Source organism: Gracilinanus agilis, chromosome 2, assembly GCF_016433145.1.
Source record: "Gracilinanus agilis isolate LMUSP501 chromosome 2, AgileGrace, whole genome shotgun sequence".
NCBI lineage: Eukaryota > Metazoa > Chordata > Mammalia > Didelphimorphia > Didelphidae > Gracilinanus > Gracilinanus agilis.
This window is the reverse complement of record NC_058131.1, coordinates 169,117,701-169,143,137: the sequence shown is the minus strand read 5'-3', so window position 1 is coordinate 169,143,137 and position 25,437 is coordinate 169,117,701. Positions and strand designations below refer to the sequence as shown.

Here is a 25,437-nt window from a genome sequence, read left to right as displayed (position 1 = left end):
TGGGGCAAAGAATTGGAAACAGAGGGGATGTCAATCAATTGGGGAATGGCGGAACAAGTTGGGGTATATGATCATAATGAATACTTGTGGTATAAGAAATGACGAACATGGTAGGGTTCAAGGAAGGTATATCTGCAAGTGAACTAGAAGAGAACTGTAAAAGAACAAGAAAGCAGTGGAGAGAGTACTGGACCTGGAGTCAGGAAGATGTGAATTCATAAGTGGCCTAAATCCCTTAATAGATACATGATCCTGGGTAATTTTTTCACCGCTGCCTGCCTTTCCTCCCTACTCTGTAAAATGAGGATGATAATAATGGCACCTAACTGCCAAGACTGTTGTGAAGGCTAATCATTTTGTAATCAACAGATATATTTGTAAAGTACTTTGCAAACCATAATGTCATATGTAAAATAAATTACTGTAATTATTATTATAGTTATTGTAATCTTACTTCCTTTACAACCCATGAGTATTGTTAAAACATTAAAAGCTATAGGCCCAACTGGAGATTTCCATTGGAAGATGGTTCTCATGATGTAATATTAATACTAAACCTATCTGCAGCAAATGGTATAGCACAACATTTTAAAGAAGTTGAGTGACATACAGAAGAAACTGGTAAAATTATTCTAGTGGGGGACTTCAACTTTCCCCCCTAAAAACTAGACAAATCTAACAGAAAAATAAACAAGAAGTTAAAAGAGGTGAATTTTTGAAAAAAAGATATGATAGACCTTTAAAGAAAACTGAAATAGAAAGAATATACCTTTTTCTCAGCAGTACCTGGCAGCTATACAAAACTGAACATGTATCAGGGCATTACAACCTTACCAACAAATGAAGAAAAGCTGAAATATTAAGTAAATCATTTCCAGACCATATTGCAATAAAATATATCTAATGAAGGAATATTGAAATACCTTAAAGTTAATTGGAAACTAAATAATCTAATTCTAAAGAATAAGTGGGTCAAAGAACAAATTATAGAAGCAATCAATAATTCCACTGAAGTGAATAACAACAATAAGAGAACATACCGAAATATATGGGATATAGTCAAAGCAATACTTGGGGGAAATTTTATATCTCTAAATGCTTACATCAGCAAGTTAGAAAAAAAGTCAGTCAATGAATTGGGCACGCAACTAAAAAAGTTAGAAAAAGAACAAGTAAAAAATCTTCAGTTAAATACTGCATTGGAAATCTTGAAAATGAAAGGTGAGACTAATAAAACTGAATTTAAGAAAGCCATTGAACTAATAAAAATTAGTTTTATGGAAAAACCCCAATAAGATAAATAAGGCATTGATTAATTTAATTTTAAAAAGGAAAGAAGAAAATCAAATTTCCAGCATAAAAATAAAAAGGGTGAATTAACTACCAATGGAGATGAAACTAAAGCAATTATTGCGAGTTATTTTAGCAAATTATATACCCCAAAATTTGATAATCGGGGGCAGCTGGGTAGCTCAGTGGAATGAGAGTCAGGCCTAGAGATGGGAGGTCCTAGGTTCAAAGCTGGCCTCAGAAACTTCCCAGCCCTGTGACCCTGGGCAAGTCAGTTGACACCCCCATTGCCTATCCTTACCACTCTTTTGCCTTGGATCCAATATACAGTATTGACTCCAAGACAGAAGGTAAGGGTTTAAAAAATTTTGATAATCTAAGTGAAATGTATGAATATTTTCAAAAATATAAAGAACCCAGATTAACAGAAGAAGAAATTTCATTTAATCTCTACTTTTAAACAATTCAGGAGGTCTCAGCAGCATAATCATCAACCAAGAGATGAAGCCTCATAAGAGGTATTTCCACTATAACAGAAACTTAGATATCTTCTCAGCTTGTTTGTTTTGAAGTTCTTATGCTACTTTCTTGTCCTTTCATGTTTTATTTCATTTTCTTAAGCATTTAAATATGTGTAAATTATAAATGCTTCTTTCAAAGAATCATTTTGAACTATCGCTTATTTATTTCAATTTTTAGATTTGTTACAATCACAAATGTGTTCCAGTTTCTACCCTGGGATATGACTGTACTGGTAGGAAATGCAACTTCCATGGGGTAAGTGGGAGTGTAAACATGAAATTGGATTAACCACTTTTTGTTATTATAGTAGTGTGGTTAATGAGGATGTTTCATAATTCTAAATGTTCTCTTTACAAAATTCCTTTATAAAAAAGTGGATAATAGACATTCTATTAATATAATATCTTAAATCTTTATCTGAAAAGTTCCATTATGAGGTAAGAAGTATTGCCATCACTTTTTCACTTGGTTCCAGATTTGCAATAATCGAAGAAACTGTCACTGTGATGATGGGTGGCGCCCTCCAGACTGCAGCACTCCCATTGCTGGAATAGGAGCAAGTATTGACAGTGGAATCCATTCAAAATCTGGTGAGTATTCAAAAGAACCCACTAAGATTTCCATTTCTTTGTCTTCAAAGAACATAAAAAAATACTACTTATTCATTTGTAACCATTAGTAAATAATTCAATATTACTTTCTAAAATGTTTGGAAAAATTCACAACTTATTAAAGACATTCTAATACTTAATTTTGTTATTACCAATTTAATGGGCATAAAGTGAAATTTCAGAATTGCTTCAGTTTGTATTTTCTCTGCTTTTTATATTTTCAAAAATATTATGTGTTCCTTTTTTTTTGAAGATTATCTCTTTTTATTTCATTCTGTTTGGGATTTTAAGCTATAAGGACAGAGAAAGCTTTCTACTAATTTGATTTAAATTTTGTATTTTCTGATAGTTTAAAAAATAGTGTTGTGGATAAATTATATTCAAAATGCAGGTTTTCTGATTGCTAGACTATTACTTGAGTTTGGCATTGATATGTACCTCAAGAGATTTTTTTTGTGGGTTACTCCATATTAATTGCTGTGATCTTTTTTTCTATTGCTTATTGTGCTTTTTCTCAATTATATATATAAATTTTTTCACATTCATTTAAAAATTTTTATCATTAAAAAAAGCCTTACCTTCTTCCTAAGAATACATACCAAGGTAGAAGATTGGTAAGGGTTAGGCAATGGGGTTAAGTGACTTGCTCAAGGTCACAAAGCTAGGAAGTATCTGAGGCAAAATTTGAACCCAGGACCTTCTATCTCCAGGCCTGGCTCTCTATCCACTGAACTGCCTAGCTTCCCTGAATATTCATTTAACAATTATTTTGGCTCCAAATTCTCTTCCTTCCCTCATCCCTCCTTGAGAAGACAATCAAGCTGATATAGATTATACATGTGCAGTCATGTAAAACACTTCCACATTAAAGATGATGTTAAAGAAAACATGGATGAAAGGGAAAAGTACAAGAAAAACATCTCCCTCAGGACTTTTATTGCTAACACCATCTTCATAGGTCCTTCTACTCTAAGACCTCATTTAGGTCAGAGCTCTTTGAATAGCACAACTAGCCTTTCTTCTCCCACTCTGATATTCTGTCTTATGCCATGAGGAGTGACAGAAAATCCATACTGTTGTGTTCTTAGCCACTTATATTTTAACTCTCCTAAGTAATGTGCATTTTAACAGGGTGCCTCTAGAGACAATATGTTAACTTAAAAGGAATAATTCTAATAATAGAATTTCTGACTCTGGGACTTTTATAGTAAAAAACTATAAATAAAAGGGTTAATGTTACATAACAGGAAGTAGATATTGCCTTAAGATTCAAATATCTTATCAAGGACTTGGGCCATTTCTGATAGCTGAGTAGACAGAAATCAAAAATTTTAAAATCTGGAGTTTCAATCATAATAATTAAAATTAAATCATGAGGCTACCAGTGGCTTTAATAATTGAATTATCTCATAGTAGTGATAGTAAAGGGAAGGAAATGTAGGAAAGAGGTAGAGAGTAGTTTAGCTTACAACCCTATTTGCCACTCTGATGGATTGATGCTTACCGTCAGCATGGGTTCCTTTAGGTTCCAAGCTCTAGCCAGAAGAGGGCATGTGTGAGAGAGCAGAGCCTTGGTCTCAACTTATAAGCAATTTTCTCCACCCACTACCTCTCCCACATCATAACCCATCATAGTTCCTTAATTTGCCTGTCACTGCCCAGGGGGGCAGTGCCTGTGGAATCAGTTTCCTATCTCATTGGTTTCAACTTCCTTTCTCTGAGGGCCTATCTATATTTGCACATCTCAGTAGTCTTTGACCTCCAGGTCACTGATCGATGACATCAAACAAAGCAACATAATGGGGAGGGAAATTCCCTTCCTACAATTCCCCCTTTGATTCTATTTGGAGATGAGCATGTTGACTAAATTGAGTGTTTTGGGAGATTAACATGTCTAGTCTCCCCAACGAATCATTTCAAATAACTAACTTATACCTCTAAAGATTCTCTTACTAGAGGTGTATAGAATATTGCACTTTACTTAGAGGGAATTATAATAATTTGGGGGGTAAGAGGGAAATAAAAGAAAAAGAAAACAGAAATAATGATTGATAGATGCATTGACAAAAAGCCAATTAGGGGGCATTCCTCTTTGGCATAAGAGTTTACATTCAGAATAAATAAGTTCAACCTCCTTCAGTTCAGTTCATTATATCCAAAGTTCACTCTGGATCTTTTGATTCAGTGTGTGGTGTCTGCAGGCTTTCTTATGGCACCTTCTCCAAAAGATCTGCTTTCTTGATTCAGGGTATTGGGAAGGTTCTTTTCCTAAAATTTCTTTAAAAGATTGTAAACCTTGGATTTTAGGATAATTATACAATTCTCCCCTGAGGAGAGTGTTCACCCCAGGATACATGACTGAGTTATGAGGTATATGAATCAATTGTCAAAAGAAAACCAAAGCCATAAAAAAACCCCACCAACTAGAAGAGAAAAAAATAAATTCTGGGAAAAATATATATCAAAATCTTATGTGCATAAAATTATGAGTAAACAAGAATAAACCTGTAATAGGGAGCCAAAATGAAAGCCAAACTAAGGTACTTTAGGAAATCTGGCATGGGGAAGTCCTGCATCAAAAGTTGTCAAATAGCTGCTTCCTCAAACCTCAAAACAAGTCCTCTGTCTTGGTGCAGATTTTCTGTACAATCTTGCTGCATTTGTCCTGCAGGCTTGTAGGACATCACTTTAGTTGAGCCTGTAGGAAAAATGCGGCAATATTGCACTACCTATTGGCAGCCAGGACTACAGAAAATTGCTATAATATAAAAGAGGAGGGACTAGATTCTGAGATAAAAGGGAAGTATGATCCCCTGGCCTGATTTTGCCTTCAATCTCAGGGATAGGGGAGTCAAAATGAAAGTCAAACTAAGTACTTGTAGGAAATCTGGCACGGGGAAGTCTTACATCTGAAATTGTCAAACAGCCACTTCCTCAACCCTTAAAACAAGTCCTCTGTCTTGGTGCAGATTCTTATCAATACCATAGGGATTATTAGTCTCCTTGATCTTGTGCTTCTTGGTACTATGCAGTGGCTCTTTTGTGATCCCTTCTTCTGAAATAAGACACAATTATTAGTAAAAGTCCCATAATATTTAATAACAAATGGCAGATTTCCATAGTCTAAAGCTTTTGGGTATGCATTGCTATTAGGGCTAATAGATATTATAAACTTATCCTTTAAAATAAAAAAAAACATTAATAATTATTCCGTGTACTTCGAGTAGAAAAATAAGAAAAAAATTCAAATATCATATTGCAAATAAAAAATAATAAAAATAAAAATTCAGGAATTCAGTGTATCAGCCAAAACAGTGTTCAACTTGTCTATGGTCTTTTATAATGGTATTATCTCCAGTCCAGTCATAGGAGGGTACAAATAAAGACAATTGCATGTGACAGGATACAGTCAATCAGTGTCAAAAGAAGGTACCTGTTTTACATGTGAACAATGAATCCAAGAGTCCTTTTCTCCGATTTTGATAACTATTAGAGTGGTTAACAGGAAATTACATACATCTTGTATTTAAAATTGTGTTAACAGAAACTTCTTCACTATAGATAGGGGAACAAACTGAAATAGTTAACATCAATAAGGCATTTGAGTCTGAAAAGGCTTAAAATTCACCTCCAGACTCTTTGAGGTCCCTTTCTTCTGAGTACAATCATTCATCTAGGTTCCTTTGGTCATGCCTATGGAGTCCCCCATACTGAGGAGGGTTGTTGCACTGAGCACAGTGAGGACAAACCACATATAGAATGTTTTGGTATGAGTTATGATTTGCCTCATTCAAATTACTATTCCTATTTGAGTTCCTATTATCGTCATTATTCCTCAAGCTTCTATTTCTATTTTCCTGATTCTTCTTCCTACAATTCATAATTACATAACCCATCTTTCCTCAAAAATAATATGTTGGTGGTTGCTTTGTGGATTCCTGTAAAGGGGCTATGGCCTCTCCTTGTTTTGCAGTTGTTTTTTTCAGCCTTTTCAGTTAATGCATCTATTCTCTTTATTAATCTTTCCTCTAAGTCAGTGTTCTCTACATTTTTCTTTTCATGTCCATCAAAAATGTGAAATGCTACACTTTTTAATTCCTTGAGGTCCATATTAGCCCAGTTCAGACACTTAGTCATAAAATAGTTCTTAACCACCTTGCAACTGTTTTTTTCAAATTGTCTCCTGATTTGTCTAACATACATCTCCCTTGAAAGACTTAGGTCTACATATCTGCCTACAATCTCAATAAGCCTATCCATAAACTGAGAAGGATTTTCATTATCTTTCTGCTTTAGAACTTCGAATTTAGTCCATGTACTGGGACTGTCAGAGCAAGCCCTCATTGCTTTTAGTAATGCATTCCTAGCCTGACAGAGTTGAAAATAATGTTCTTCTAAATTTAGGTCCCATTTAGGATCTTCATTTGGCCAATAAAATGCTCCCTCTCCTTGGACCTGATTAACAAAATTTTCCTTCTCTTTCTGTTAGCATGGTGTGGAGCAAATTTTCCACAGCAAGCCACATGATATTATACTAGGTGTAAATGATTTCAAACTTATTTATGACTACAATTGACTCATCTTCAAAGAAAGTTTTTTCATTGAATCTCTCAGTATTCTCAAGGCAACCACTCTCAGTATGGGGAACCCTAGAGCCATGACCAATATCTCATCCAATATTGCATTCTCTATATAATGTTCATCTGGTTATGCTTACTTCACTTTGCATCACTTCAAATAAGTCTCTCCCCCTGCCCCTACGACTCTTCTCCCTGCCCCTACTACTCCTCTCTCTTTCCCCACCCACTCCACTACAACTCAAACAATAAGCCAAGCAGTAGTAATCACAGACAATTCAAATAAAGTCCTATTCCCTTTAAGGGATTTTACCACTTATAATAAATGAGAGGACTTAGTAAACATTATACACCTTTCTCTCCACAAGATATTGATTAGATTCTCATCTATTTGAGAGATGAGGCCATTTGAGAGTCTTTGCCATGTTGGCCTGGGGCAACCTGTCAGTTGCCCTGGTTAGAATGTTGATGGTGACATGAGCCAAAGGGCCAGTTGAACCAAGGGCATATAAGCCCTGGAGACCCAGGGCTGGGTTCTGTTCTTCCCTGACTTCTCCCCTGATCACTCACTTATCCCTTACCCACTGGGGCCCAGGTTGTGGGAGTAAGAACATGGATAGCATAAGCCTAGAATAGGGTTTAAACAACCATGCAGAACAAATTATCAATACTATTTTTTAAATAATTTTTATTTTTTAGAAAAGTTAACATGGTTACATGATTCATGCTCTTACTTTCCCCATCACTCCCCGACCTCTGCCCCCCCCACCCCCCATAGCCGCTGCACATTTCCATTGGTTTTAACATGTGTCATTGATCAAGACACATTTCCAAATTGTTGATAGTTGAATTGGTGTGGTAGTTTCCAGACTACATCCCCAATCATGTCCGCCTCAACCCATGTGTTCAAGCAGTTGCTTTTCTTCTGTGTTTCTACTCCCATAGTTCTTCCTCTGAATGTGGGTAGTGTTCTTTTCCATAAATCCCTCAGAATTGTCCTGGGTCACTGCATTACTGCCAGTATAGAAGTCCATTACATTCTATTTTACCACAGTGTATTGGTCTCTGTGAACAATATTCTTCTGGCTCTGCTCCTTTTGCTCTGCATCACTTCCTGGAGGTCTTTCCAGTTCACATGTATTTCCTCCAATTTAGTATTCCTTTGAGCACAATAATATTCCATCACCAGCATATACCACAAGTTGTTAAGCCATTCCCCAATTGAAGGGCATACCCTCATTTTCCGTTTTTTTGCCACTACAAAAAGCATGGTTATAAATATTTTCATACAAGTTTGTTTATCTATGATCTCTTTGGGGTACAAACCCAACAATGGTATGGCTGGATCAAAGGGCAGGTATTGTTTTACAGCCCTTTGAGCATTGTTCCAAATTGCCATCTAGGATTGTTGGATCAGTTCACAACTCCACCAGCAATGCATTAATGTCCCAATTTGGTCACTTCCCCTCCAACATTCATGACTCTCCCCTTCTGTCATTTTAGCCAATCTGCTAGGTGAGGTGATACCTCAGAGTTGTTTTGATTTGCATTTCTCTAATTATTAGAGATTTAGAACACTTTCTCATGTGCTTATTGATACTTTTGATTTCTTTACCTGAAAATTACCTATTCAGGTCCCTTGCCCATTTATCACTTGGGGAATGGCTTGATTTTTTTTTAAACCCTTGTACTTTGGTGTATTGTCTCATAGGTGGAAGAGTGGTAAGGGTGGGCAATGGGGGTCAAGTGACTTGCCCAGGGTCACACAGCTGGGAAGTGGCTGAGGCCGGGTTTGAACCTAGGACCTCCTGTCTCTAGGCTTGACTCTCATTCCACTGAGCTACCCAGGTGCTCCCTTGATTTTTTATACAATTGATTTAACTCCTTGTATATTTGAGTAATTAGACCCCTATCAGAGTTTTTTGTTATAAAGATTTTTTTCCCAATTTGTTGTTTCCCTTCTGATTTTGGCTACATTGTTTTTGTTTGTATGAAAGCTTCTTATTCTTCATTTATTTTACATTTTGTAATTTTCTCTAACTCTTGCTTGGTTTTAAAATATTTCCTTTCCCAGAGATCTAACAAGTATACTATTCTGTATTCACTTAACTTGTTTATAGTTTCCCTCTTTATATTCAAATCATTCACCCATTCTGAATTTATCTTGGTGTAGGGTGTGAGATGTTGATCTAAGCCTAATCTCTCCCATATTATTTTCCAAATTTCCCAGCAGTTTTTGTCAAATAGTGGAAAAGTTGGGCTCTTTGGGTTTATCATACACTGTCTTGCTGACATCGCTTACCCCAAGTCTATTCCATTGATCCTCCCTTCTGTCTCTTAGCCAGTACCATACCATTTTGATGGCCGCTGCTTAATAATGTAGTTTAATATCTGATACTACTAGGCCATTTTCCTTCACAATTTTTTCATTATTTCTCTTGATATTCTTGATCTTTTGTTACTCCATATGAACTTTGTTATAGTTTTTCCTAATTCAGTAAAAAAAGTTTTTTGGTAGTTTGATAGGTATGGCACTAAATAGGTAAATTAATTTGGGTAGAATGGTCATTTTTATTATGTTAGCTCATCCTACCCATGAGCAATCAATGTTTTTCCAATTGTTTAGATCTAGTTTTAATTGTTTGGAAAGTGTTTTGTAGTTGTTTTTGAATAATTCCTTTATTTGCTTTGGAAGATAGATTCCTAAGTATTTTATATTGTCTAGAGTGATTATAATTGGTGTTTCTCTTTCTACTTCTTGCTGCTCTAGTGTGTTGGAGATGTATAGAAATGCTGATGATTTATATGAATTTTGTATCCTGCAACTTTTCTAAAGTTGTTGATTCTTTCTACAAGCTTCTTAGTTGATTCTCTAGCATTTTTTAAGTAGGCCATCATTTCATCTGCAAAGAGTGATAGCTTAGTCTCCTTATTACCGATTTTAATACCTTCAATTTCTTTTTCTTCTCTAATTGCTACTGCTAGTGTTTCTAGTACAATGTTAAATAATAGAGGTGATAATGGGCATCCTTGTTTCACTCCTGATCTTATTGGAAAGGCTTCTAATTTATCCCCATTTCATATGATGCTTGTTGATGGTTTAAGATATATCCTGTTTATTATTTTTAGGAAAGAACCTTCTATTCCTATACTTTCCAGTGTTTTTAATAGGAATGGGTGCTGTATTTTGTCAAAGGCTTTTCCAGCATCTATTGAGATAATCATGTGATTTTTGTTTGTTAGATTGTTGATATGGCCAATTATTTGGATGGTTCTCCTAATGTTGAACCATCCTTGTATTCCTGGTATAAATCCCACCTGATCATGATGGATAACCCTCTTGATCACTTGCTGGAGTCTCTTTGCTAGTATTCTATTTAAGATTTTTGCATCTATGTTCATTAGGGAGATTGGTCTGTAGTTTTGTTTCTCTGTTTTTGATCTACCTGGAATCAGTACCATATTTGTGTCATAAAAGGAATTTTGTAGGACTCCTTCTTTGCTTATTATATCAAATAATTTGTATAGTATTGGGATTAGTTGCTCTTCGAATGTTTGATAGAATTCACTTGTGAATCCATCAGACCCTGGCAATTTTTTCTTAGGGAGTTCTTTGATGGCTCATTCAATTTCTTTTTCTGATATGGGATTATTTAGGTATTATGTTTCTTCTGCTATTAATCTAGGCAATTTATATATTTTTAAATATTCATCCATATCACCTAGATTGCTATATTTATTGCCACATAATTGGGCAAAAGAGTTTTTAATGATTGCCTTAATTTCCCCTTCATTAGAAGTGAGGTCTCCCTTTTCATCTTTGATACTGCCAATTTGGTTTTCTTCTCTCCTTTTTTTTATTAGATTTACCAGTACTGTGTCTATTTTATGTGTTTTTTCAAAATACCAGCTTCTAGTCTTATTTATTAATTCAATAGTTCTTTTACTTTTGATTTTATTAATTTCTCCCATGATTTTTAGTATTTCTAATTTAGTTTTCATCTGGGGATTTTTAATTTGCTCACGTTCTAGCTTTTAAAGTTGCATGCCCAATTCATTAGTCTCTGCCCTCCCTAATTTGTTAATATATGCACTCAAGGATATAAATTTCCCCCCGAGAACTGCCTTAGCTGCATCCCACAGAGTTTGGTAGGATATCTCATCATTGTCATTTTCTTCAATGAAATTGTTGATTGTTTCTATGATTTCTTTTTTAACTGGTTTTGGAGAATCATATTATTTAATTTCCAATTAGATTTTAATTTGCCTGTTGAGGTGTCCTTACTAATTATTATTTTTATTGCATTATGATCTGAGAAGGTTACATTTATTATTTGTGCTCTTTTGCATTTGTTTGCAATGTTTCTATGCCCTATTACATGGTCAGTCTTTGTGAATGTATCATGTGCAGCTGAAAAGAAGGTATATTCCTTTTTTGTCCCTATTTATTTTTCTCCACATATCTATTAAATCTAAATTTCTTTGACTTCATTCACCTCTCTTACCGCTTTCTTATTTATTTTTTGTTTGATTTATCTAGCTCTGAAAGAGGATTATTTAGATCTCCCACTAGTATGGTTTCACTATCTATTTTCTTCTTTACCTCTGCCAGTTTCTCCTTTATGAATTTGGGTGCTATGCCACTTGGTGCATACATATTGAGAAGTGTTATTTCCTCATTGTCTATACTGCCTTTTATCAGGATGTAATGACCTTCCCTGTCTTTTTTAATCATATCTATTTTTACTTTGGCCTTGTCTGAAATCATGATCACCACTCCTGCCTTCTTTTTCTCATTTGAAGCCCAAAAGATTTTGCTCAAGCCCTTTACCTTAAACTTGTGTATGTCCACCTGCCTCGTATGTCTTTTTTTTTTAAACCCTTGTACTTTGGTGTATTGTCTCATAGGTAGAAGATTGGTAAAGGTGGGCAATGGGGGTCAAGTGACTTGCTCAGGGTCACACAGCTGGGAAGTGGCTGAGGCTGGGTTTGAACCTAGGACCTCCTGTCTCTAGGCCTGACTCTCACTCCACTGAGCTACCCAGCTGCCCCCCTCATATGTCTTTCTTGTTCGACAACATATGGTAGGATTTTGGTTTCTAATCCACTCTGCTATTTGCTTCCATTTTATGGGTGAGTTCATCCCGTTCAAATTCAGAGTTATAATTATCAGTTGTGCATTTGCTGACATTTTAGTATCCTCTCCTAGTTCTACTCCTTCTTCCTACACTATTTCATTTTAAACCAGTGGTTTGCTTTAAGTCAGTAATCCTTGTCCCCTCCCTTGATTTACTTCCCTTTCTACCCCCTCCCTTATTATTCCCCTATTTTTATTTTTAAGGCCTATTGAATTCCCTCTCCCTTCTCCTCCCCTCCCTTTTTTGACCGCCCCACTCCCCTGATCATCTTGGTTTATGCCTTCTGACTTTATCAGTAGGGTTAGATAGAGTCTTATATACTAATGGATATAGCTACTCTTCCGTCTCAGGGTTAATTACTGAGATTAAGGTTTGAATATTACCTCTTAATGCTCTCTTCCTCTCCTTATAATAGTATTCATCCCTTCTCCTTCCCATGCCCTCTTTGTGTGTAATAGAATATCATATTTTTCTTATTCATTCAAGTTTCTCATGGTGTTCTCTACTATTCACCCCTCTCTTTCCCAGACCCCATATCATCTTAGACCATATAGTATTCTAACCACTCCCTATGAATAATTCTTCTAATTACTATAATAGTGAATACTATAATAGTGAATAGAGTTTACTACAGAGAATTACGCATAACACTTCTCCACATAGGAACACAAATAATTAGATCTTATTGAAGCCCTTAAAGGGGCAAATTTAAAAAATAAGAGTTTTCTTTCTTTCCCCTCTGTTTCTTATTTACCTTTTCATGTTTCTCTTGATTTTTGTGGTTGGATATCAAACTTTCCATTTAGTCCTGGTCTTTTCTGTGCAAATACTTGGAAATCTTCTATCTTGTTGAATGCCTAAACTCTCCCCTGGAAGTATATAGTCAGGTTTGATGGGTAGGTGATCCTTGGTTGTAGACCCAGTTCTCTTGCCTTTCTGAATATCATATTGCAGTCTTTTAGTGTGGAGGCTGCCAGATCCTGTGTGATCCTGATTGGTGGTTCTTGATATCTGAATTGTCTCTTTCTGGATTCTTGTAAACTTGTTTCTTTTACTTGGAAGCTCTTGAATTTGGCTATTATATTCCTGGGGGTTGTCTTTTCAGGGTCTAGTGTAGAGGGTGATCTATGGATCCTTTCAATGTCTATATTTCCCTCTTATTGTAGAACTTCAGGGCAGTTTTGCTGAATAATTTCTTTTAGTATGGAGTCCAAATTTCTATTAATTTCTGCTTTTCAGGGAGACCAATGATTCTCAAATCGTCTCTTCTAGACCTGTTTTCTTGATCTGTCAATTTCTCATTGAGATTTTTCATATTTCCTTCTATTTTATCAGTCTTTTGACTTTGTTTTATTTGTTCTTGCTATCTTGAGTGATCATTAGCTTCTAATTGCCCAATTCTTGTCTTTAGATACTAGTTTTCTGCTACAACGTTTTGATTTTTCCTTTTTGATTTGGTCTATCTCTATCCTGTTTTCCAGCTGTTTGTTGTTGGTCTCCAATTTGCTTATCAATTCTTTTGATTTGGGGGCATCTTTTTTGAATTGCCCAATTTTAGCTTTTAGAGACTAGTTTTCCTTTTCAAATTGTGAAAATCTGCCTTTTAAACTGTTATTTTCTTGCCAAATCTCTTCCATCTTTTTCATCATCTCAGGTTTGAACTCTTCAAGAGCTTGTGACCAGTTTTCATTGTTTTGGGAAGGTTTTGATATGATTATTTGTTTGTTCTCTTCTGTTTGCTCTTTTGTCTGGATTTTTTCTGTGTAAAAGTTGTTGAGTGTTAAAGATTTCTTCTTTCTGATCTTTCTCTTCTGGTGTTCCTGAGACTGTCTTGCCATTTTTATCCCAGCACCCTCTCAGCTTTATCCTCACACCCAGGGTATGTCTGCTCTCTTTAGGCTCCTGATGTCTCAGGTCTAGTTCTTCTCAGGGTCAAGCCTCCTGGTGGTTCCCTTGCTTGTTCCTATGCCTGAAGCTCATTTAGCAGTCTCAGGGCACTGCTTCCACAGTTGTACACCCCTCTGCACTGGGTCCTCACCCAAGATCCACCTGTGCTCAGGATCCATGCCCATGCCTGCTCTCAGGATCCGTTTTCGAGCCTGCGCTCAGGGTCTGTGTTCAAAGTCAACGTGCTCTTTAGCCTCTTGGGGTCTTAAGTCTTGCTGTTCTCAGGAGCTGGCTGTGGTGACCCCAGGTGGCTGTCAAGGACTTAATGGGTGCCCCAAATTTGCTCTGACTCTTTTGTGCTGGATTTGGCACTGTAGGTGGTGGTGTGTGTGTGTGTGTGGTTGCTCAGCTAGCATTTTAGTGAAATCTGTTTCACCTCTTTATAGCATGGAAATGCCCTGATTCCACATACCTTCAATGCTGCGCCCTGTTGTGGGATCCCTTAGTTCGTCTGTATTTGTTTTTATGTCTTCTTGAGGAGTCCTATATGTGTGAGTTAGGAGAGGTCAAGCAGCTGCTTTTTACTCTGCCGCCATCTTGACCCGGAAAAACAACTCATCAATACTATTAACACCACTGGCAAACCTTTAGTCAAAGATCAACTTTATTATTATTCAGAGACAACATCCCTCTGACCTGCCCTGGGTCAGCAGAAGACCATCCAGACAAGACCTATTAGCAACCTGAGTCAGATCAACCTTTCACCCTTAGTTATCAGTACTTCCTAACTCTCTTTCTACTGCCTTGTTCCCACTACTCAGTTATCAATAAACCCCTTAGCCTTAACCTTGAGAACTCTGTGGTTATTTGTCTACCATCAAAGGCCAAGCAGGGACAGGCAACAGGAAGGGTTCTGAGCAGTTTCAGCTGGAACAAACTCCATTGCTGAAGGGCAGGAAGTTCAACATCCACTTCCTGTCAGCCCACCATTCACCAATAGAAAGCTGCTTCCTCAGTAGGAAAGGGGCTGGTAATCTGATAACTTAAAGGAGCCTGGTGTCTAGCAGTGAGAGTTTCATTTGATGCTCTGTTATCTGGGTTGGATCCTTGATACATTTATAAGAATTTTCAAGCCCTCCCCAGGTACAGCTGCCACCATCCTCTTTCTAGCCTTATTAGCAGCATAAGGCCCCTGACCCATTCATTACAATTGGTGAGCACAGTCTAGGCAAATAGCATACAGGAATCAATATTTTTATAATGGCTGTAGTTAGGATGGTCTTCATCATTAGTAGCTTCTCCCTGCTTCTCTGGACGGTGATGCAGGGAGTGGTTGATTTTTTGTTTAAAAAGATCCCCCAATTTATTCTACATATATTATAACTATATGACTATTACAGATGGTGTGCTGTGACTTTGGCTGAGTTTATTTGCTTCATCCCTACTGCCATTGCAATTATTTTTGCTGTGTTTCAAAGTTTTAAGGCTATTAGGAAAATGTGTTCCCATCTCTGGCTGCTTTTTCATTTGAACACATATGGTGCTACAATGAATACAAATGACTCTATATCCCAGGAAGTTCTTGAGCAAATGAAACTGCTGGTCCAAATTGTCAAACAAATAAGGGAAGTGAAGGATCTAGATGACTATATGATTCTCCTATTGGAGATAATAGAATTCAAACATTTTGGGACAGTGACAAAGGCTAGTGACAAGGTGAGAGTAAGTGATAGGATTACTCATGATAAAGCCACAGGGACTGAAACCACAGTCTCTGTCCTCCCAATATTCAATAGGACTATTTTACAGCCAGGGGGAGGGCATTGTGCTTGTCAAATTGTATAAGGCATTTACACGCAATGACCTAGAGCTTCTCTGTAGGCATTTTCCTAAGTTCTACACTTCCCCTTCTAAGTCCATCAAAGAAATGAAAAGGGTGTTTTCTTTATTCAACCCAAGTTTTGATGATATTGAATTTCTTCTGGGGGAATTTTATTCACCCTCAGAAAAGGAAAAGTTTTTAAATGAGACAAGGAAGAACCCAAATTTGACTGCCTCGCCTACTGTTCACCATGACCTAGAGTTAACATCCCATGCCAACATGCGATCCAAGTAGAACAGACTTGCTTGAAGCAATGCGGCTATATGCTAAGTGTCCCAATTCGTGATTGAAGTTTGAGAAGCTCAAACTTCATGAAAGGTGCTTCACTGCCTATTCAATCATATTTTATGCAGAGCTGACCCCAATGGGAGACATTGTCTCTAGCAGAGATTCATCAACATGCATCCTATATTCATGATTCAAAGCAAAGAGATGTTAGAGAAGCTACGCAAAGTGACTCTGAGAAGGATTCTATTATAGCAGATCTTAGGAAACACCTCAAACAGGCTAGAAAGGACAAAGAAATTGAGGTGATAAAGAACTTGGCCCTCCAGGCCAGCAGGGGGCTTAGTCAGTCCAGGCAACCTTCTGGCAATTACAATCCTAAAAACTCTTCGCGGAGATGCTACCTATGCTGAAGAGTTGGCAACGTGGTATGGCAGTGTAGATTTAGGCAACAAATTGACTTTGGCAAAGACAATAACACCTCAAGCCAAAGGGACAGGAACACCAAAAAAACTTACTACAATTCCAGATGGTCCAACAAGTCTGAAAGAGTTGTTCACAAGCCTGTAAAAAGTTTAGCCAATCCCCATCATTGAATCAGATGGAGAGGTATTTGGCAGAACATGCAATTCCAAAAAGCTTATGAACTGAGGCTTCAAAAATGACTGACTTGTTTGTGGTGGCAAAAAACTGGAAAATGAGGGTATTCCCTTCAATTGGGGAATGGCTTAACAAATTGTGGTATATGCTGGTGATGGAATACTATTGCACTCAAAGGAATAATAAACTGGAGGAATTCCATGTGAACTGGAAAGACCTCCAGGAAGTGATGCAGAGCGAAAGATGCAGAGCCAGAAGAACATTGTACACAGAGACCAATACACTGTTAAAATTGAATGTAATGGACTTCTATACTAGCAGCAGTGCAATTACCCAGAACAGTTCTGAGGAACTTATGGTAAAGAACACTACCCACATTCAGAGGAAGAACTGCAGGAGTGGAAACACAGAAGAAAAGCAACTACTTGAACACATGGGTTGAGGCAGACATGATTGGGGATGTAGTCTGGAAACTACCACACCAATTCAACTATCAACAATTTGGAAATGGGTCTTGATCAATGACACACATTAAAACCAGTGGAAATGTGCAGCGGCTATGGGGGGTGGGGGGGCAGAGGTTGGGGGTGAAGGGGAAAGTAAGGGTATGAATCATGTAACCATGTTAACTTTTCTAAAAAATAAAAATTATTAAAAAAAAGAAAAGAAAAAAAATGACTGACTTTACCGAAAATGATGTGTGTGTATTGAATCTAGGACTAATGGATGTTTCTAAAAGACTGGGAAAGGGAGTGTATATGTCTGTAGCAAGATGCACAGAAAACAATATTTCTGTGGCAGAAGACCAAGTATGGGTAGCTATATTGCAAATATGCAAAGAGATTTATGGGACAGATGAGGATGACTATAAAAGGGTTCAGCTTACACATTCCACCTCAATAGGATTGGATGTGAAGTGAAAGGGCTATGCAAGACTATGTATTGGCTTATCTCCAGGAGCATTGCAATCTTGCTTGGAGTCATTGAAATCTCCAACCCCTGTCTTTATTCCAAGTGTAAAACAACAGCATAGCTTAAAGAAGAAAGTAATAGGGATTTACAATGTATTCATGAAGAAATATCATTTGTAACCCTAAAGGAGTTATGTCTCAATGTTCTACACCATTCATTTGTTCAAGACATAAAAACCAAGATGTGACTAGAGAGCCAGCCAAACAGAATGTTGAGAGAGGCTTGACTTTTGAAGAGCAGGGCACTGTGTTACTGAGTGAGATCAGTAATACAGAGAGTTCATTGGTTAGTTTTATTAATCCCTTAGCTATAGAATTTCACCCAGAGGCTGGGGAGAGAGAGATTCTTAATCTGTTATCTGATGTAACTAATGAATTCAGTAGTAACATCACTGAGTCTTGTTCAGTGGCTGAGGCTAGTCAAGATCAACCATCAGTCATTCTACCAGCAGGGCTGTATAGTGACCGCCAAACAGTATTTGAGTTGGGAGATGAACCAGAAGCGTTGAAGGGAATACAAAACACCTATCAAATGTTCCCTGACACAACTGATGGGAAAATTTCTACACTTGAAGACTGTGAAGTTCAAAACAACAGAGAAGTTGTTAGGAGTAGTGATATTTCCACTGCTCCAGACTTAAGTCAGTTTGCTTCTCAGAATTCCAAGGTTTCTCACACTGCTGTGAGGGAGAGAGGCCAGCTGCTTCCTAGTCCAACATTCCACAATGACTCCCAGACGCAGAATTTCTGATCGTGCTGCAGAAATTTCTGTTTTAGCTGACAGTGATAACGCAAGACTTGAGGAAGTGCTTGTGCAAGACCATATGCAAGACTGTATCCAAAGTGAATACATGCAATCTACTGAGGATTCTCTATTACCCTTAGTCCCAGCTAAGTCCAGTAGCCATAGGGAACCCCTGGTTAGCCTGGAAATTGGGGGGGTCATTTATGATGCATTCCTGGACACTGGGGCTACAATTTCTGTTCTTCATCAGGCTCTGGAAGGATGCAAATATCAGGGCAGTTTGAGAGTGAGAGGTGCTTCATTGATAGCACAATGAGTCCTAAAGCTCAAGGCCAAAATGGTAAAACTTGGCCCTCTCACTGTCAAGCACACTTTTTTTTGTTAATGCCATTGTGTCTTTCGAATCTAGTCAGGAGGGATCTTTTATGTAAATTAGCTGCTACTATCCAATGCCAACCCAATGGGCAAATCTATCTGCATTTACCTAAGAGATCTCTGAAACATCCTCCCAACCTATTTTTAGACACATGCAGTGAGGAACCAACATACCATCAAAGTGACAGTATTTATCAGGTTTCTGATGACATACCAGACTATGTATGGGCTCAAAATTCAAATGATGTGGGCAGAATCTCGTCTGCTGTGCCAGTGAGAATAGAAGTTAAGGAAGGATTACCACCATGAATTCTTCAGTTTAAGTTGAGCAAGGATGCTATTGAGGGAGTGAAACCCATCATAGAGAGTTTATTACAACAAGGAATTTTAAGATATGGCTTCTCACAATAGAACAGCCCTATCATGCCTGTGAAGAAAGCCAAATTAACTTCTTATGGGAAGACTTAATGGCGATTGGTACAAGATCTAAGAGCTGTTAATAACCACGTGAAGAATACCTATGCTGTGGTTCCTAGTCCATCTCAGATCTTAACAGCCATACCAAACACAGCTGCTTGGTTCATAGTCATCAATCTCTGTTCAGCATATTTTTCTGTTCCTCTGCACAGAGATAACCAACACCTGTTCACCTTTACATGGCAAGGCAAATCAGTCTTGTGTACGAGGCTCCCTCAGGGACTCTCAGATTCAGCCTCAGTCTTCTGCCAAGTCTTGCAGAGAGACCTTGAGTCGATCACTTTCCAAGATAGCAAGATGGTGCATTATGTTGATGACATCCTGTTAATGTCACCATCAGCTGACATCTGTCAAAGGGACAGCATGCACTTGCTCAAAGAGCTAGGCAAAAGGGGACATGAGGTGTCAAAATCCAAACTTCAGTGGGTAAAGACCAGAGTCGAGTATTTGGGGTTCATCTTCAAAAAGGGCACCAGGAGTATTTCCCAGAAGAGAACACATAAACATTAGACACCTTTCTCTCCACAAGATATTGATTAGGTTCTCATCTATTTGAGAGATGAGGCTTCTGACAGAGACACTTATTGTAATTCTCCCCTGTCTAGTTTTATGTTTTCCTTTTAAACTCATTTAAATTTAATAAAAAACAAAATTAGCCATTTTGCCATCACAAAAAGAGGTGCTATAAACTTTTGTACCAAAAGGTCTTCTTTCATTTTCTTGGTGTTTTCTGGGATACAAACACAGTAATGATATTACTAGATCAAAGGGTATGCACAGTTTTATGTGATGCTATCTATTTCTTGTTTGGTCATAAATTCTTCCTTTATCCAGAGATCTGACAGATAAACTATTCCATGCTGCTCTAACCTCCTTAAGATATCACCTTTTATTAGTAAATCATGTACTTATTTTCACCTTATCTTGTTATATGGTGTAATATATTGGTGTATACCTAGTTTCTCTTTGCTTAGCCACAAAATCTGACCTAATCCATACATCTAAAGGCAAATTATTCTCTGCTTCCCTAATTTGCTTATGGTATCACTATTTATGTCTAAATCAAGTACTCATGCTGACCTTATCTTGAACAGTGTGTGATATTATTATATCCTCTGTCTCTGCCATGTAATTTTTAAATTTTCCCAACATTTTTTGTCAAATAGTGAATTCTTATCCTTAAAGCTTGGATCTTTTGATTTCTCAAACACTAAATACTTATGGTCATTTGTTACTAGGTATTATGCACCTAATCTTTTTCACTGATCTACCATTAATTCTTAATTACTATCAGGTTGTTATGATGATTACTGCTTTATAATACAGTTTGAAATCTGGTACTGATAGGATTCATTCTTTAATTTTCTCCCATAGATCCCTTTGATATTAATGATATTTCTTCTTCTAGATAAATTTTATTATTTTTTCTACCTCTATAAAATAATTTGGGGCAGTTAGACTGTTATGGCACTGAATAAGTAGATTAATTTAAGTAAAGTTGCAATTTTTATTAGATTTTTGCTTGACATACCTAAGAGCAATTAATGTTTTCCCATTTGGTAAGATCTGACTTTATCTGTGTGAAAAGTGGTGTTATTGAGTTCCTAGAGTTCCTGGATTTGTTTTGGCAAATAGACGCCCTAGGACTTTATATTATCTGCCATTAATTTAAGTGGAATTTCTTTTTCTATTATTAACTGCTAAGAATTGTTGATAATATGTAGAAATGCTGATGATTTATGTGGGTTTAATTTATATCCTCCAAGTTTGCTAACATTTTTAATTATTTCAACTAATTTTTTAGTTGATCCTCTAAGTATATCATCATATGATTTATAAACTAATAGTTTTATTTCTTCATTGCCTATTCTAATTCTTTAACTTTCCTTTTCTTCTAATATTATTATAGCTAGCATTTTAATTACAATATTAAGTAATAGAGATGATAATGGATATTCGTTTCACTTCTGATCTTTCTAGGAAGGATTCTAGCTTGTCTGCATTACAGATAATACTCATGGTTAGTGTTATATAAAGCTTACTTATCATTCTAAGGAATGTTCCATTTATTCCTATGCTACCTAGTGTTTTTAATAAGAATGGGAATTATATTTTGTCAAAAGCTTTTTTCTGCATCTATTGAGATAATTATAGGATTTTCTGTTGGTGTTGTTATTGATTCTGTCAATTATGTTGATAGTTTTCCTAATGTTGAACTAGCTTTGCATTTCCGGTGCGCATCCTTCCTGATCATAGAGCGAAATCCTTGTGACATTTTTCTATCATCCCTCTGCTCATATTTTAATTAAAGTTTTAGAATTAATATTCATTAGAGAGATTGGTCTATAGCCATGTTGGTGAACCTATGGCAAATGTGCTGGAGGGGGCTGCTCCCTTCCCCCTCTCCACCATGCCTGAGGACATTTTTCACTCTGCCCAGCAGCACAATGGGAGTGCTTCTTCACTCCCCTGTCTGGGGTAATGGGGCAGCTCATACATAGCATGAGGGTATAATTTGGGCACTTGGTCTCAAAAAGATTTTCCATCCCTTGTCTATAATCTTTAATTCATCTATCTTTTTCTTTAAAAAATGATAAGTAGACAAGATAAGGCTGATTAACCTAACCCTAGGACTTGCTGTTTGTTTCCAAGTTATTTGTGTTTTTGTCGGGGCGTTTATGCTTCATGCTTCAATCAAGTAAAATGGTGACCAGGGAGGTCATGAACCTTCCTATTACATTTTACTTGTCTGCTCTGCTTTTTTTCAGACACTTTTCAAAGATCTCTGCCATGTTTAGTATTGATTCTATGATGTTATTTTTGATTGTTTGTGGAGAAGTTTGGAGTCCAAGGTAGTCTCATCCTCTACTCTGCCATATTTCCCTAATTATAATTTGTTCTTTATTCTAGATTTTTTTAGTAAACTATTTACCAAACTCCTCTGTCTCTATTTTATTTATGTAAGGATTTAGGGAATATAAAAATTTAGGAAATATAAAATTTCCCAAAGTATTGCTTTGGTTCCATCCCCTACATTTTGGTATGTTTTCTCCTTATTTTCTTCAATGAAATTATTAATTATTTCTATTATTTGTTCTTTTACTCACTCATTCTTTAGAATTAGATTGTTTAGTTTCCAATGACTTTTAATTTAAAAGGATACATTTAATATTTCTGCATTTTTTCATTTGGTCGTGAGGTTTTTATGCCCTAATATATGGTCAATTTTTGTGATTGTACCACTGCAAAAAAAGATATATTCCTTTCTAATCTCATTGAATTTTCTCCAAAGAAGTATAATATCTAAATTTTCTTAAATTCTTTTTACATATTTAACTTCTTTTTTGTTTTTCTTTTAAATTTATTGAGTTATGAGAACTGAAAGTTGGGATCTCTCACTAGTATAGTTTTACTGTCAATTTATTCCTGTAACTCATTTAACTTGTCTTTTAAAAACTTGGAGTGCTCTACTATTTGGTGCATATATATTCAGTATGGATATTACTTTATTGCCTATGGCACCTTTTATCAAGATATAGTTTTCTTCCTTACTTCTTTTAACTAGATCTATTTTTCTTCCGCTTTGTCCAAGATCATGATTTCTTATTTTGTTTTTCTTTCTTAACCTCTTCTCTTATTTCCTTATAAGGTAATATAGATTTATATACCCAAATGAGTATAGATGTCATTCCATTTTTGAGGCAATTCTGATGACAGTAAGATTTAAGCATTGCCTGGCATTTCCCATTTTCCCCTCCATTGTAACAAATTTTGAACTTCTTTTTATGAAATAATTACCTCTCTTCTACCTTTCCTTCTCTTTTCTCTCAATACATTCCTCTTTCTTTCCTCTTAATTTTGAAAATATTATATTCAATGTATTTCCATGCCCCTTGTCTGTGTAACTGCCTTTATAGTGATATAATTCTTAAAAGTTAGAAGTGTTTTCCATGTAGACTTATAAACAGTTGAATCTTACTGAATCCCTTAAGATTACTCTTTCCTGCTTTTCTTTTCATGCTTTTCTTTTGTCTTATATTTGACCATCAAATTTTCTGTTCATGTATGATCTTTTCAACAGAAAAACTTGAAAGTCTTGTATTTCATTACATGTCCATTTCTCCAATGGAAGATTATACTCAGTTTCACTGTGTAGACGATTCTTTGTGGTAATTCTACTTTCTTTCATTCCAGAATAATATGTTCCAAGCCTTCAATATAGAAGGTGCTAGTTTCTGTGTAATCCTGACTGTGGCTCCATGACATCTGAATGTTTTTTTTCTGGCTTCTTGCAGTATTTTCTTCTGTGCCTAAGAGCTCTAGAATTTGGCTATAATTTCATTCTTTTAATTTAATTAAATTTTATTGTTTTTTATTTCTATTGAAGTCATTAGTTTCCACTTATTCTACTGTTCTTAATTGAAATGTTGTGTTGTTTTTTTTTCCATTTCCATTTCCATTTGGCCAATTTTACTTTTTATGGAGTTGTTTATTTCAGTGGGATTTTTGTATTTCTTTTTTCCAATTTTTTTGCTTTCTTTACCAAGCTACTGACTTTCCCCCCCATGATTCTCTTTATTCCTTTCCCCAATTTTTCTTGTAATCTTGGACATGATTTAAAAATTCTTCTTAAGATCCTCCTTTGCTTTTAATATCTCCCTTGAGGCTAAGAAGAACAAGTATCATTCTCTGTGTTCATGACATCCCTTAAAATGCTTAATAACACTTCTTATGGGCTTCTTTTCTTTCACTAGTTAACCCAGCCCCATTCTTCATATAACATAAACAGAAGCCCTTCATTATCATGGTTTTCTTTTTCTGTATTCCTTTTCCTTTAGTAACTTGTTTCTTAAAATTTAGTTCCCAGAACTGAACACAATATTCCAGATATGGTCTTACCAGGACATAGTATAATATGATTATCACTTTTCTTATCTTGGTCACCATGCCTTTCTTAATGTGGCTTGAGTTTACATTGACTCTCTTGGATACTATATCATATTGTTGACTTAAGTTGAACTTGAAATCTACCAAAAACCCCATCCATTTAAAGTGACTTACATTTTAAAGTACATATTTAAGAATACAAATGATTCTCCAATTGATAAATGGTCTAAAGATACTAAAGGGCAATAGTCAGATGAAGAAATTAAAACTATTTTAGTCATATGAAAAATACTCCAAATCACGACTAGAGAAATGCAAATTAAAACAACTATGAGGTATTCCTTCACACCTATTAGATTGACCAATATAACAAAAAAAGAAAATGACAAATGTTGCAGGAGATGGATGGAAATTGAGACACTGATACATTGTTGGTGGAGTGGTAAACTGATAGAAATATTATTGAGAACCATTTTGAACCCTAGCTGAAAGGTCATAAAACTGTACATCTTTTGACGTAGCAATACCACTACCAGGTCTACATACTAAAGAGATCAAAGATACAAAAGGGCACTTCTTAAATGAAGAAATTAAAACTATTTTAGTTATATGAAAAATACTCCAAATCCACAAATATAGTATAAGACAGTGATTCCCAAAGTGGGTGCCACCGCCCCCTGGTGAGTGCTGCAGCGATCGGGTGGGGGGGCGGTGTGGTGATGGCCACAGGTGCATTTGGGGGTGGTGAATAACTGTAATGGGGTGGTGATAGTATATGACAGGGGGCGCTAAGTAATATTTTTTCTGGAAAGGGGGCGGTAGGCCAAAAAAGTTTGGGAACCACTGGTATAAGAGAACTGTGAAGTTTTGTGACTGACCATCTGGAGGGTTTTGTGGAGTACAAACTCAATGTTAATAATGATGTTACATGAAAATCTAAAAGAGTTAACCTAATCCTCAGCACCATTTTACAGAATGGGTAATATAGTGAGTTTGCTATTCTCTTCCCTGACAAAGAAAGCATTTCTGGTCATAGATCTGACATCTTTCTCTTTGTTCATATAGGTAGACTATCTAGCTTAGGAATATTTCCAGAACTTGTTAATGGTATCTTGGCATAACCCTTAATAAGTGAAATTACCTTAACTCCATGATGATGGATCAGAGTGGAAATTTAGGAAAGATTAATAGATAATCATACTTGTATATATGTATACATTATATATAAAATATATAGCAGACTTTATGTC

At 36.2% G+C, this 25,437-nt stretch overlaps 1 protein-coding gene across 1 annotated transcript in view; it reads left to right on the top strand.

Annotated features, from left to right (window-relative positions):
- LOC123234855 (disintegrin and metalloproteinase domain-containing protein 2-like) overlaps window positions 1-25,437 on the top strand; it is a 123,324-nt gene that overhangs the window by 94,425 nt on the left and 3,462 nt on the right. Inside the window, exons 17-18 of the mRNA XM_044660850.1 lie at window positions 1,990-2,067; window positions 2,288-2,402. Of these exons, the coding sequence (XP_044516785.1) occupies window positions 1,990-2,067; window positions 2,288-2,402 (193 nt within the window). The remainder of the gene's footprint in view (window positions 1-1,989; window positions 2,068-2,287; window positions 2,403-25,437) is intronic.